The sequence below is a fragment of the Scyliorhinus canicula genome, chromosome 4 (assembly GCF_902713615.1).
Source record: "Scyliorhinus canicula chromosome 4, sScyCan1.1, whole genome shotgun sequence".
Lineage (NCBI taxonomy): Eukaryota > Metazoa > Chordata > Chondrichthyes > Carcharhiniformes > Scyliorhinidae > Scyliorhinus > Scyliorhinus canicula.
In genome coordinates, this window is record NC_052149.1 from 29,230,610 (window position 1) to 29,244,981 (window position 14,372).

Below are 14,372 nucleotides of genomic sequence, written 5' to 3' on the forward strand. Positions count from 1 at the left end.
CATCACCATTGATTTTAAAGTTAGGCATGCCAAATAAAGTTTGAATTTTTTTACTGAGGAATTCAAATGACACAAAATAATATTCATAGCTCCAGAGGTTCCAGTTTCACTGTGGACTCTGCTACTCAAAATCCAACTTTCCAATAAAATGGATTGAATTTCTCAGGTGAGTAACTTGCCTGAATGTGGAACCAAGCTCCTCCCAACTTGGGGCCAGGTTATATGACGAAAATAATAAAAATCTTTATTGTCACAAGTAGGGGCTGGTTTAGCTCACTGAGTTAAATCGCTGGCTTTTAAAGCAGGCCAGCAGCACGGTTCGATTCCCGTACCAGCCTCCCCAGACAGGCGCCGGAATGTGGCGACTAGGGGCTTTTCACAGTAATTTCATTGAAGCTTACTCGTGACAATAAGCGATTTTCATTTTTCATTTCATTTCAAGTAGGCTTACATTAACACTGCAATTAAGTTACTGTGAAAAGCCCCTAGTCGCCACATTCCAGTGCCTTTTCGGGTGCACAGAGGGAGAATTCGGAATGTCCAAATTACCTTATAGCACGTCTTTCGGGACTTGTGGGAGGAAACCGGAGCACCCGGAGGAAACCCACTTAGACACGGGGAGAACGTGCAGACTCCGTATAGACAGTGACCCTAGCCAGGAATCGAACCTGGGACCCTGGAGCTGTGAAGCAACAGTGCTACCCACTGTGCTACCAGCGTCCCCGAACAGGCGCTGAAATGTGGCAACTAGGGGCTTTTCATAGTAACTTCATTGAAGCCTACTTGTGGCAATAAGCGATTATTATTATTATTATTATTATTATTACCGTGCTGCCCTGCAGGGCTTTTGAACACATAAAGAATATAACATGAGACACTGAGATTTCAATCATGTTCTCCATATTCCTTGATGACAGAAGACTCCGTAAAGCCTCTCTCTACTGCCCCCGACATGCACATACTATAATCAGTCCCTCCTCTCTCACTCGCGCGCGTGCTCTCTCTCTCTATCGCTCCCTCTCTCACTCTCACCCCTCTCCCTCTCTCTCTCTCTCTCTCCACCACCCCTCCTTACGCATACCATAATGACCCCTTTCTCCAACCACACACAGATCAACCAGCTGATGGCAGCGAGAAATAAGAGGCATGGCATCTCTTGACAGCCATGGCCCAAGCCAGTGTGGACGGCAAATCCCACAAGCAATGGTTTTAAATGGGCTTGAATAGGGAAAAGAAAATTCCAATGTCGAGGCCACAAGTGCTAAGATCAAATCCAGTAGGAGAACTTCAATGGGAGCAGGATGATTCATGCGTCAGACTTGTTGGCACTGGGCGGCGCTCTCCTTTGCAACTCTGTGTGGGAAAGAGAGACTGAGAGAAGAGAAGCACAAGGGCAGAGCCAGATCTTGCCTGTGCACACAGTCTCCGAGGAAGGGACACTTATAACATTCTTTGCTGTTTCTGTGATGTCGGTTGGAGTATCAATCCACAGTTGGCGAACAGGTGCTGGGCATTAATAGACTATTATAACTTGTACTTACTAGCAGGAAGTGTCTCAGTAAGGATTCTTCAGCACGGTTGGTTAAGGAGAAACACAGTTGGTTACCATCTTCACACAAGTCTCATCCTCTGTAGAATGGCCGACACTCTTTGATTTTCAATAACTGCAAGTTCCGGTACAAAGGTCCACGGAATCTCAGGGCAAACCAGCAGCTAGTGCCATTCATTTGCCACTACCACAAGAACTGGGCCCTTGATGTCTGTTGATAGGTGTTTGTTTAAACTGGGGTCAAGAGCAGACTTTTAAATAGAAATAAAAGTGAAAAATTCTTTGAGAAAGGATTTAATTTGGCAAACAATATTTATTTTAAATATTCTAATGAATACTTTTTGGATGTTTCGAACCAGGATCAGCCCCTCTATGATATAATTCAAGAGGTCATGCAACGCCATATGGAAGGGGTACAGTTCAGAGAAAGAAATGCTGGACCTCACATGGATCCACACATGAAAGATGAAGGTATTTATGCTACCTCTCTAATTCCTCATGCACCTTACCAGAAATAATTGAAGTTATTTTCAAAAGGAATACATACATAGGATACATAGAAGATAGGAGCAGGAGGAGACCTTTTGGCCCTTAGAGCCTGCCCCGCCATTTATCAAGATCATGGCTGATCATCCAACTCAATAGCCTAATCCTGCTTTCTCCCCATAGCCTTTGATCCCATTCTCCCCACGTACTATAATCTAGCCGCCTCTTGAATATATTCAATGTTTTAGCATCAACGCCTTCCTGTGGAATGGTCAATGTTGAGGCATTATATGTAACATGAATGGTTTTATTTCCCATGAAGGTTTCAACGTTTCGGTAGGGGTGGACATAGAGACAGGTTTTGTGATTGGCGGACAGCGATACAACTGTGGCACTTGGATGGACAAAATGGGGGAGAGTGACATAGCTCAAAACAAAGGAACTCCAGCTACACCAAGGTAAATGTCTAAGTAAAATAAGATTGAAGGTGTGGAGTTTCAAATCACAGGCTGAGTTTTTCTTTAATTGTATATTTTGTTTCCTGCAGCCATTCTTGTGAACCCACTGAAATTATATTATTTCTTAAAACTCAATTTGCTGCTTAAAAACATTTGCATAGTAGTTAAGGTAAGAGTAACGATGAGGATTTTCTGCACAAAAATGTGTTTGCAGATATCACAAATCAAGGGTGAATCTGAAGTAATAGAAAGCTGTGTCTCCTGCATGACCCCTGCTGTTTCTTCCCTATCCCCCTCCATGCACTTACTTATCAAGCTCACCTAGTCCTGGAGCCCCATTCTCTGCTCTATCAACCATGTTTACCACTAAAATGCTGACCAACAACCTCCATTCCTGAATTCCAGCGAGCTGATACTGTATGTGTGTGTCCCGTTTCCCTGTCTTTCAAATCTATCACTGTTGTTCCCTTCCTCAAAGAATTTTACCTTTTACCCTTCTTTTCTTGCAAGCTGCTGTTCCTTCTGTAACCTTCCCTTCCTGATCAAAGTCCTTGAGGTGTTGCCGCCTCCTCAAATCTGTCTGCTCGATGATTAGTCACCTCTTAATTATTCCCATCTTTCCTGCAACTCCACATCTGAACCATTCCAATCAAGTTTTCTGTTCTTGCCACAGTGCTAAAAAGATACTTATCTAAGTTACAAATTACATCAAATTGGCTGTGGTTACGTTGGACTATAGTCTCCCTCCTTTATCTCCAGCTGCCTTTGACACAGTTGACCACAATTCTTCGATGCCTCTCCTATGTAATCATGATGAGGCCGACTGTTCTTGACTAGTTCCACTCTTATTCTGTGACTGGAAAGATCTTTTGCAATGTTACCTCTGGAGCCTTGCCAAAGATTTATCCATACCCCTTTTTTTGCATTATATGCTATCCCTTGACATAATTGAAAAGCACTGCCAGATTTCACAAGTAAGCTGATGATTCCCTCTACGACACTGAAATACTCCTTTGCTTTGTGCTGTCAAACGAATGTCTGGCATTCAATTCTGAATGAGCTGAAGTTTCGTATAATTTAACTTTGGGAACACTGAAGACATATGCCTTCCTTACCCACCACAGACCCCCATCTCCTAGACACTGATACCATCCCTCTCCATTGTTGGGACCGTACAATTCTGTCCGTTGATTTAAAAATGCTCCTCCTGGTGTTAAAAATCCTCAATGGTTTCATTCCTTCCTACCAATCTCTATCACCTCATCCAACTCTGAGATCTCTGCATTCCACATTCTGGTCTCTTCTGCATCCCAATACCTCCTTTGATTCCACATCCATTTTTATTTTGTATTTCATTTCAAGGTGCATTTCAATGTCAGAGTCACTTACAATGGAAGCTCTGTTGGTGAAGGCACTGACTCTTGCCGAGGCACGGTTTCCTTCTAAATGTCCCGCCAGTTGCTGAGTTGAAGAACCATGAATTTAAATGCTCTACATTTTATGGAAGGAGCAAGCTTTTTTTTAATCTGCTGTCAGCATGAAGCCCATCACAGTGCAAATCATTTAAATCAGTCTCTCGCCATTCTGCTCAGAAAATTGTAAATGATACCTGCTGAAGGTCTGACTTATACTGTCGACAAGCAAAGTCCATGGCAACTGAGGTGGCCATCATCAGCTGGTGACAAGCAAGGTCCATGGCAACTGAGGTGGCCATCATCAGCTGAAGGTCTGACTTATACTGTAGACAAGCAAGGTCCATGGCAACTGAGGTATCCCTCCATTCAAGGATGACATGTATTCAGGGTTATGAGTTTCTTCCGTGGATCTTCGTGTGACTGAACCGGCTGATTCTTGACCTGCACATCATCTGATCACGTGGTGCAGGACATCCCACAAGGTAGTGGAATATGGAGCACAGGATTTGATTCCTTTTCTTTCTTTCTCTGCCACCACCCTGCCTCATCATTAAAGGAGTACACAACCAGCTCTGAATATTTACAGCTGCACAGAGGTATAAGGCAGGAATGCCTGTTGTCCCCACTGCTATTTGCACTGGTTATCACTCTTAGATCAGCAAAAGGGTAGACGGGCATTCGGAGAGGAGGCAGGGAGCACAGAGTTTCACTCTATGTGGATGACCTGCTGCTCTATGTCTCAAACCCTCTTGCCAGCATGGGCAAGATAACAGAACTCCTGAGGGAGATCAGAACCCTCTCCGGTTGTAAATTCAACCTGAGAGAGAGCAAAATCTTCCCGGTAAATTCATGGGTGGGAGGAACAGAGCTGGAGATGCTACCGTTCAAACTTTCCCAAGCCAAGTTCAGGTGCCTGGGGATACAGATAGCTCACGACTGGATGTGGCTCCATAAGTGGAACCTGTCCAGCGTGATGGAGGTGGTGAAGAGGGACCTGCGGAGATGGGAATCACTCCCACTCTCCTTGGCAGGAAGAGCGCAGAGGATGAAAATGAACGTTCTGCCAAGGTTCCCCTTCCTATTCAGATCACCGACCTTATCCCCAAATCCTCCTTCATCAGGGTTGACAAACTGATCATGGACTTTGACTGGGCGGGAAAGAATCCTGGGATAAAAACCGTCCTACAAAGAGGGCAACGCATGGCAGGCGTGGCTCTGTCGGACCTTCTATTCTACCACTGGCCAGCAAAGAGTGCGGGTGTGGTTGGGAGAGCTGGAGGCGGAATGTTTGCAAATGAAGGAGGCCTCCTCTACAGAGATGTACCTCTGGGCGCTGGCTATCACCTCACTCCCAGCACCCCCAACCAACTACTCAAGGAGCTTGGTGGCAGTATCCACATCAAGGGCGCAATTCTCCGCTCCCCACGCCGGGTGGGAGAATCGCGGGAGGGCCCCCGACTAATTTCACGACCCCCTGGCACCCCCTGCGATTCTCCCACCCCCCGCTCGGAAGAATCGCCGCTCGCCATTTTTCACGGCGACCGCCGATTCTTCGACCCGGATGGGCCGAGCAGCCTGCCGTTCGCGACCGTTTCACAACGGCGGCAACCACACCTGGTCGCTGCCGTCGTGAAATGGCCGTGAGATGCCTGTTTTGGGGCTTGTCGGGGGCCTGGTGGGGAATGAGCACCACGACTGTGCTCGGGAGGGGACAGGCCCGCAATCGGTGCCCACCGATCGTCGGGCCGGCGTCTCAATCGGACACACTATTTCCCCTCCGCTGCCCCGCAAGATCAAGTCGCCACATCTTGCGGGGCGGCTGAGGGGAATGACGGCCACCGCGCATGCGCGTGTTCGAACTGTCAGCCGTCGTGACGTCAGCCGCCCATGCGCGTGTTAGAGCCGGCCAACCTGCGCATGCACGGCTGACGTCACATAGGCGCCGCCGTCGCGTCATTCTCAGGGTGGCCGAGAATAACGGAACGCCGCTCCTAGCCCCCCAGGTGCCGAGTTCACGACGGCCTTCACGATTTTTCCCGGGAGCAGAGAATCGCGCCCTAAGGACCTGGATCCAGCTCCGTCACCATTTCAAACTCTGGCATGCCTGCTGCGGACCCCATCTGCAGGAACCATAAACTTATCCTGGCAAAACGTGGAGGAAGGCGGATGGAGAGGTGCTGACAGTGAGGGACTTGTACTTGGACAGTAGAGTCGCGACCCTGGGGGAACTAACAGAGCTCCAACTCCCGAATGGGAACGAACTTCGGTACTTGCAGCTGCGAGACTTCCTTCACAAGGGGACCTCAACGTTCCTTCAAATACCCGGACACACCGACTGCTTGCCCCAGTCTTGCTAGGGTAAATATGGCGACATCTACGGATGACTGTTGGAAGAGGTAAGGGCCCCACTGGACGAGACGCAACAAAAATGGGAGGAAGAGCTGGGCATGGAAATGGGGGAGGACTACGGATCGAAGCTCTGCACAAGGCCAACTCCTCGTGTGCAGGGCTGAGCCGAACACAGCTAAAGGTAGTGCACAAGATGCAGTTAACCAGGACGCGTGTGTGTGGGTTCTTCCTGGAGATGGAGGATAAGTGTGAATGGTGTCAGGGGGATTCGGGAAACCACACCCACATGTTCTGGTCCTGCCCCAAACTCATCAGGTTCTGGGCCACCTTCTTCGAGGCCATGACCAAAGTGGTAGGAGCAAATATGGTGCTGATGGTGACCAGGGGTTTTTCTTTGTCTCGCCTTTATGGTGGGGTTGGTGGCCATCTTGGGTGGGTCCTGGGTTAGGAATTGGGAATAAGGACGGGACATTCCTCGTGGTGAAAATGGTTGAGTTGAGACGGAGGGCGGGTGAGAGACCCCCGATCAGACTAGTCACTTGGTACATTAAAGATAAGTGCACAGAACCCCTGGATTGCTCCCCTTACTATCGGACATGGCTGCCTTCATTGCTTATTTCAATAAATTGGTCACTGTTGGGTGTAAAGGGATTAGATTTATTTTTCTGTATTTTGTAATGGTCGATTTGTATACTTTTTCTATTTTGTATTTTATAAATTGAAAAATGTTAATAAAAATATATATATTTAAATATAGGACGTAGCAGGGGAGATGCTTTTTATCCATTTAGACAGTGGCCAGTCCGTTGTCGTTGATTTTGAAGGAGTTTTGCCTGAATGCTTTTGAAGCTGCTTTAAGAGGACACGAGCATTTGTTTGATAGTCTTCCCATTGAATCTGGAGGATTCAGCGGGTGCATTATAGGTGGAATTCCTCCACTACTCCTGTGTGTGTCTGATGCGTTGTCGTGGTCACACTACAGTACACGGGTATGGTGATGACAACTGACTTTTGTCTGTCTTTGTAGCCAAATTCTCACTTGTGGAATTTGCAGGAGGCCGAATTGGCAGCTGCCAAAGCTGATGCAGTGTTGGATCTCCTTTTGGTGGCCTTTTGAGAGAGGTTGCAACCAAGGTGTGAAGTATGCACGGCATAATGCTCAATATATTTCAGAGTGTCTCCTTTGACATATATGGCAGGTGGAATATTTGACTAAGTCTAGATTGGTGTAAATGAATTGCTTTGATAGGGCGGGCTATATCTCTTGTATGTGGAATTGAAGAGATCGAACATGGCTTGCAAATCTGGGCAATAACACTGCAGTCACCCGTAAACTGTGGATCATGTATATCTATGGTGGTCAGTTTAGTTTTGGTATGAAGACAACTGAGGTTAGAGGTTTCTATCTCAATGTTTTTAATACTCACAGGAAGACAGTTGATCTTTGCGGGAAACAGCCATTGTCATGTGAATTGTAAAAAGAATGGGTGCAGTCTCACAGCCTTACTTGACACTGGTCCATATTTTGAAGGATACTGTTTACAGATCTCCCACTTGAGACAATTAGTCTTATTAGCCTGATAAAATGGCAGGAGTGTGAAGAAATTTCTTGGATTTTCAAATCACTGGAGCATTATCAACAGAGCTTTGCAATTTACTGAGTCAGATGCTTTGACCAGCTCGATGGATGCAGTGAAGAGTTCCTGGTGGTGCTGTCGACGTTTTTCTTGCAACAAAGAACATGTCCGAGGTTCCTGTGGAACGTCTAGATCGCTCTCCGGGAGGGTTTCCTCAGCCGTAGGAAGCAGGCGATTCAGGGGATTTCCCCTGCTATGGAAAAAAGAAAAATAGCTCAATAGTTTCCACAGCATGATTTATCTCCCTTAAAGAGATTGCAATTATTGCATTCCTGAAGTTGGTGCGGAATGTTCTGTTTCTTCCCAAAGCCACGGGATGAATGTGTGTGGAGTCTTAATGTGTGCGCAATATCTCGGCGTAATACCATTGGGGCTGTGGGCTTTGTTGTTTTTCACCTGTTTGGTTGCTTGTTCCAGCTCTGCCATCGATGGTGGTTCACCAAAGGAATCTACCTCCGGGTGTTGGGAGATTTCTTGGAGAGAATCAGCTGTCACTGTGAATTCATGGTTGAGGAGTTGTTGAAAAGCTTTAATGGATGGCATTGTCATCCATAAGAAGAGAGACGCCATCTTTTGAGCGAAGCGGGTTTTGTCCATTTGACCTTGGTCTAAAGGTGATCCTCGTGGCTTAAAAAAGATTTGCATGTCAGCATACTGTTGGATCTTTTGGGCTTTCTCTTCCGACCACCAAGCTCTATCTGCCGGAATTGCCTTTGGGTGTCAGCCTTGAGCTGTTGAAATACTGCCTTCCTGGCTTGCGACCTTGGGTTGTTCGTTAACACAGTGGTTAGCACTGTTGCTTCACAGCACCAGGGTCCCAGGTTTGATTCCCGGCTGGGTCACTGTCTTTGCGGAGTCTGCACATTCTCCCCTTGGTTTCCTCCGGGTGCTCCAGTTTCCTCCCACAAGTCCCAAAAGACATGATGTTAGGTGAATTGGAAATTCTGAATTCGCCCTCTGTGCACCTGAACAGATGACGGAGTGTGGCGATTAGGGGATTTTCACAGTAACATCATTACAGTGTTAATGTAAGCCTACTTGTGACAATAATAAAGATTCTTATTGTTTATTATCATTATTATTATTATTCAGCCAGGCAATGAAGGCTAATATTGTTCAACAAGGTCATGTTTTTCTGAGTTATTTTCGAACAGTGTGGGTTTCCTCTGGGTGCTCCGGTTTCTTCCCACAGTCCAAAGGTGTGCGGGTTAGGTGGATTGGCCATGCAGAACTGCCCCACAATGTCCAAAGATGTGCATGTTAACTAGGGTTGCGGGGAGTGGGTCTGGGTGGAGTGCTCTTTCGGAGGGCAAGTGTAGACTCAGTGGGCCAAATGCAAAATCCTTCTGACCTGTAGGCATTATATGGATTCAACTATGGGTGGGCAATAAAACAAACGTCAGAGTAGTCAGCATCACAACGTTTTTTTAACAAAAAGCAAATGATTAAGAGAACAAAGAACTGAGGTATCTTACTCTTTGCTATCTTTTTAACTTGTTTTGATCTCCACAGCCCATCCCTCACCAAATATCTTGTTCAATTGACTTTGGCCTCTTGTACATTCAGCACTCCCACCTTCATTTCTCCACTGCTGGTGGCTGTCCTATCAATCACCGAGGCACCACACTCTGGAATTTTGTGCTAAACCCTTCCACTTCTCCACCTTTCTCTGCTCCTTTAAGATCCCCTTTAAATCCATCGCTTTGACCAAGCATTTAATTATCCCTCAGAATCCCCCTTCTTTCGATCTTTTTAAGCCTATTTTGTGTTAAAGTCATCATGTAAATGCAATTTGTTATATTTTCTCCCAAGAATCTTTATCCTGTGGGGTAATATCCAATCTCTTTGACCACTTGAAATGTATTTACTTTACAGAGATGGATCTGCAGTTGAAATTGTTGGCCTCAGTAAATCAACAATTCGGTGGTTGGCGGATTTACACGCAAAATCCCTGTTCCCTTACAGTGGAGTCAAGCGACGTCAAGACGGTGAGAACATTAATCTCTATATGTAGTTTGCCATTATTTAATTAGGCTGCATTAACTGTGGCTACTCGATCATTTGAAATTTTCAAGAATGAGATGGATACATTTTTGTGAGGAAAAGGATACTAAGAAATCTTGGTATTCAGGAGTTAAATACAAATAAATGGAGTTGAGGTATAGATCCACCATGATCTAGTTGAGTGGTGAAACAAACTCCAAGGGGCTGTACACTACTGGTGCATTGTTCCAATGGGTCCTGTTCAATTCCTGAAATCACTGGTTCGTGTCCATAATATTTCAAATTTCTACCGTTTCTCTGAGGTCGGATTATTATCTATGGCTGCCAATCAATGGCATGATAAAACACAGTGACCGTCGAGCTTCTGTCAGCTCTTGAGAGAACTATTCAATTATTCCCACTTTGCTCCCCTTTGCCGTTGACCTATCAAGATTTTCCATTCAATGAATTAACAGTTCTTTTTCTAATGTTAATATTGAATCTACTTTCACCACCCTTTCGGGCAGTATGTTTTAGATTGTATCTTGCGTTTCTTTAAAGTTGCCCCCCCCCCCCCCCCATTTGTTTTTGATACTCCGGTTTAACTATCTACTTTCTGGTTGCCAAGCCATCAATATTTTTACTAAATTAATGTTCTATGCTTTAAGGAGAACAATCCCAGTGCCACGTGTCTCAACATAACTGCACTCCCTCAGTCCTGATACCATTCTAGAAAATCTCTACTGCACCCTATCCATGGCCTTGATCTCCTTCCTAATGTGTGGTGTCCAGGATTGTTCTTGAAAACCAGCTGAGATCTAAGTAGAATTTCATGGACGTTTAACTCAACTTCCCTGATTTTTATACTTTACTCTTCTCTTACTGAAGCCAAAGATCTCGTGCTTAACAGCTTTCATATTTTATCGTATAAACGTGAGGCACTTCATGCAAGCTTTTTTTTTAAAATTGTTCACAGGATGTTGACAGGCCAGCATTCATTGCCCAAACCCAATTGTCCTGAAGGAAATTGTCAGCCACCTTCTTGAACTGTTGCAGGCCACGTGATGTAGGTATTCACAAATGCTATTATGAAGAGAATTCCAAGATGTTGACCCAGCAAAGGAGTGGTGATATGCTTCCAAGTCAGGAAGTGTGTGACTTGGAGGGCAATTTGCAGGCGGTGGTGTTCCCATGCATCTGCTGCCCTTGTCGTTCTAGATGTTAAGAGGTCGCAGATTTGGAAGGTTGAAGGAGACGAGGGTAATTTACTGCAGTGCATCTTGTAGATGGTACATTATGTTGCCACTGTGCATCAGTGGTGCAGGGAGAGGATGTTGAAGGTGGGGGATTGGTTGTTTGGTTCTGGATGGTGTTGAGCTTCTTGAATGTTGCTGGAGCTGCACTCATCCAGCCAAGTGGAGAGTATTTCATCACACTCCTGACTTATGTCTTGCAAATGGTGGAGAGGCTTTGGGGACCCATGAGATAGTATTCTCAGCTCCTGACCTGCTCCTGTAGCTCTATATTTAAAGGGTTAATCCAGTTCAGTTTCTGGCCAACTGTTACACCCAGAATGTTGAAAGTTGGTGATTTGGTTATGGCAATGCTGTAATGACTGTAAAGAGGTGATGGCTGGATTCTCTTGTTTGGTGATGGTAATCGTGGGGGACGTCGGCGGCGTGAATGTTACTCGTCACTTATCAACCCAAACCTGAATATTGTCCAGGTCTTGCTGTATATGTACATGGACTGCTTCAGTATCTGATTGATTGTGAATGGTGCTGAACATTGTGCAGTCATCAGTGAACATTCCCACTTATGATGGGGGAGCAGTCATAGATGAAGCAGCTGAAGATGGTTGGGCCCATAAACTACCTGGAGGAACTCCTGTAGTAATGTCGTGGGACTGAGATGACTAACCTACGATTGGGAAAAATGGGAAGGCAACTTATTATCTCAATGGGGAGAGGCGTCAGGGTGCTCCGATGCTGGGGTTCATGAGTCACAGAGAACTAGCATGCAGGTACAGCAAATAATAAAGAAAGCAAATGGAATTGTTGGTCGTTCTGGGTGAGTGTGCTTAACACTCACTTGGCTCTGTTTCTCGTTCTAAGCTCTGGAGTCGCCAGGTGCCGTAAAGACACCGTCGCAAGTTTCAAGGTCACGTTCAAAGCAATAAAGCTGTACACCAATTAGTAAGTCCAAAACAATTATAATAACACTCATGCACACGCTAAAGATTAAACCTACTTCTACCACTAAACAACTAATACTTAGCTAAGAAGGAACTGTGAGGTCAGGGAACAAGGCCTTTGTTCTGGTCTGGTCTGCAGGCTTCGGATCACTATCAGTCGGCAAGTGTGTAAGTAATGCCGGTTTCAGGTAGCGGTCGTCGTTAGGCACTTACTTATTGGCGGCTGCTGCTCAACGGCTGATGTAGACGACAGGGGTCTGGAGGCTGGAGCCGGAGACAGGAGACTGAACCATGTGTGGGACCTTTCTTTTATAGGTCCCAGGGGGTCCACGCCCCTTTGGGCGGGCTCCCTCACCTGCTGGGGATCGATTGAGCCTCTTCCCAATCGATATGGTTTGAACCCCCCAATCCAAGGGCCGTTCCTTGATTGCTGGGGCGGTTCTTAGGACTTATTGTCCTGGGCTTCTCTGGCTCCACCGTGTCTGGTCTGCTATTGAATGTATCGATTGATACTTAATTTGTGTCCATTGTACCTGGGACTGGCCCGGTATCACCTCATTAATATGCTAACGGCTTCTCATTTACAGCGCTGCCTGATCTCTGCAGCTGTCAGGAAACCGGTTTCTGCAATTGTCTCAATACGTAATTGCTCTGCAAGCTGTTTGCTCTTTAACATGTCCGTTTTCCCTGCACTCTTTGCAGTCGTCCATTTTGTGTTCGTTAGTGGCCATCTCAGGTGGCTACACTCCCTCCTTGTGATCCTCACTAGAAATTGTGAAGGATCACCTATGTACGGTTCCTTTGTGTTCCTTGGGTTCCCTGACCTTAGCGAGTTCCAGGGCGTCTACTCTGTCTTCAACTATGGCAAAAAAATTTTAGCTAACATTTTTCTAATTGGCGCTATGTCAAAGGGGACATGCATTACCAATTTGAATCGGGAACCTCTAACTATCGCAATAACTACTCTCGTCTTACGTTTACATCCCATAAAATCCTAAAGTCTTACTCATTCATTCCACAGTATCTTTGCATCTCGTTTTCTGACTCGGCAGTCGAGTACAGAACAATATAATACATCCATAATCATGTTATTTACAGATCGCATTAAATAAATCTCTTATACATCAAGGGGTTGGGGGGATTGGTGAAATCCGAAAATAGGGGATTGAACTCTGTAAATGGTTGAGGGGCAAGAGCGGGAGGCTCTCCTTTTCCATTTCCTCATCCTGAGGGTCTGCACTATGATGCAGAGAACTGCAATCACCAAAAGTGATTCAATTACATATGAAAGCGAGTACCAGGTCATGAATTTTGTGCACCAGGTCTGAACCTCGCTGTTCATCACTGGGCTTGGAGAAGTCGGTGTGTGGGAAACATTAATGGCGGGGGTCATGGGGGAAATATGGTTTGCGTCCGCACGCAAAAATACAACAACAGTAACAAAAAACATGTAGGCTTCCATCGTGGTCTTCTTTCTTCTCTTCCTTCCGTATGGCTGATCTTGCTCTGATCCCTCCTTCGACTGTTCGAAAGCTATGGGATCAAGCACAGTATCTGTCAATACATAGTTTAATATCTGTAATGCTAGTGTATCTGTCCTTTCATTCCAATTGTCCCTTAAATGAATGGCCAAGTCACACCCTGTGACTCCCCTCATTTTTTTTTCAAAAACGAATTTAGGACCAGACATACACCTAACAACGTTTCCACTGCGAGCCGTATCGCAGGCTTTGCGATTTACCATTATAGGTCCCAGCGGGTCCGCGCCCCTTTGGGCGGGCTCCCTCACCTGCTGGGGATCGATTGGGCCTCTTCCCAATCGATATGGTTTGAACCCCCCGATCCTAGAGCCGTTCCTTGATCGCTGGGGCGGTTCTTAGGACTTATTGTCCTGGGCTTCTCTGGCTCCACCGTGTCTGGTCTGCTATTGAATGTATCGATTGATACTTAATTTGTGTCCATTGTACCTGGGACTGGCCCGGTATCACCTCATTAATATGCTAATGGATTCTCATTTACAGCGCTGCCTGATCTCTGCAGCTGTCAGGAAACCGGTTTCTACAATTGTCTCAATACATAATTGCTCTGCAAGCTGTTTGCTCTCTAACATGTCTGTTTTCCCTGCACTCTTTACAGTCTTCCATTTTGTGTTCGTTAGTGGCCATCTCAGGTGGCTACAGAATGTTGGTATTTATAGCTAAAGGAACAGAGTATAAAGGAAAGGAGGTATTGTTGCAACTATACAAAGCATTGGTAAGACCTCACCTGAAGTACTGTGCACAGTTTTGGTCCCCTTATTTG

At 45.8% G+C, this 14,372-nt stretch overlaps 1 protein-coding gene across 5 annotated transcripts in view; it reads left to right on the forward strand.

Moving 5' to 3' along the window:
• LOC119964448 (glycogen debranching enzyme-like) overlaps positions 1-14,372 on the forward strand; it is a 140,261-nt gene that overhangs the window by 103,669 nt on the left and 22,220 nt on the right. For all 5 annotated transcript variants that reach the window (XM_038793948.1, XM_038793949.1, XM_038793945.1 and 2 more), the window contains 3 exons: positions 1,909-2,020; positions 2,358-2,493; positions 9,770-9,882. In XM_038793948.1, coding sequence (XP_038649876.1) covers positions 1,909-2,020; positions 2,358-2,493; positions 9,770-9,882 — 361 coding nt within the window. The remainder of the gene's footprint in view (positions 1-1,908; positions 2,021-2,357; positions 2,494-9,769; positions 9,883-14,372) is intronic.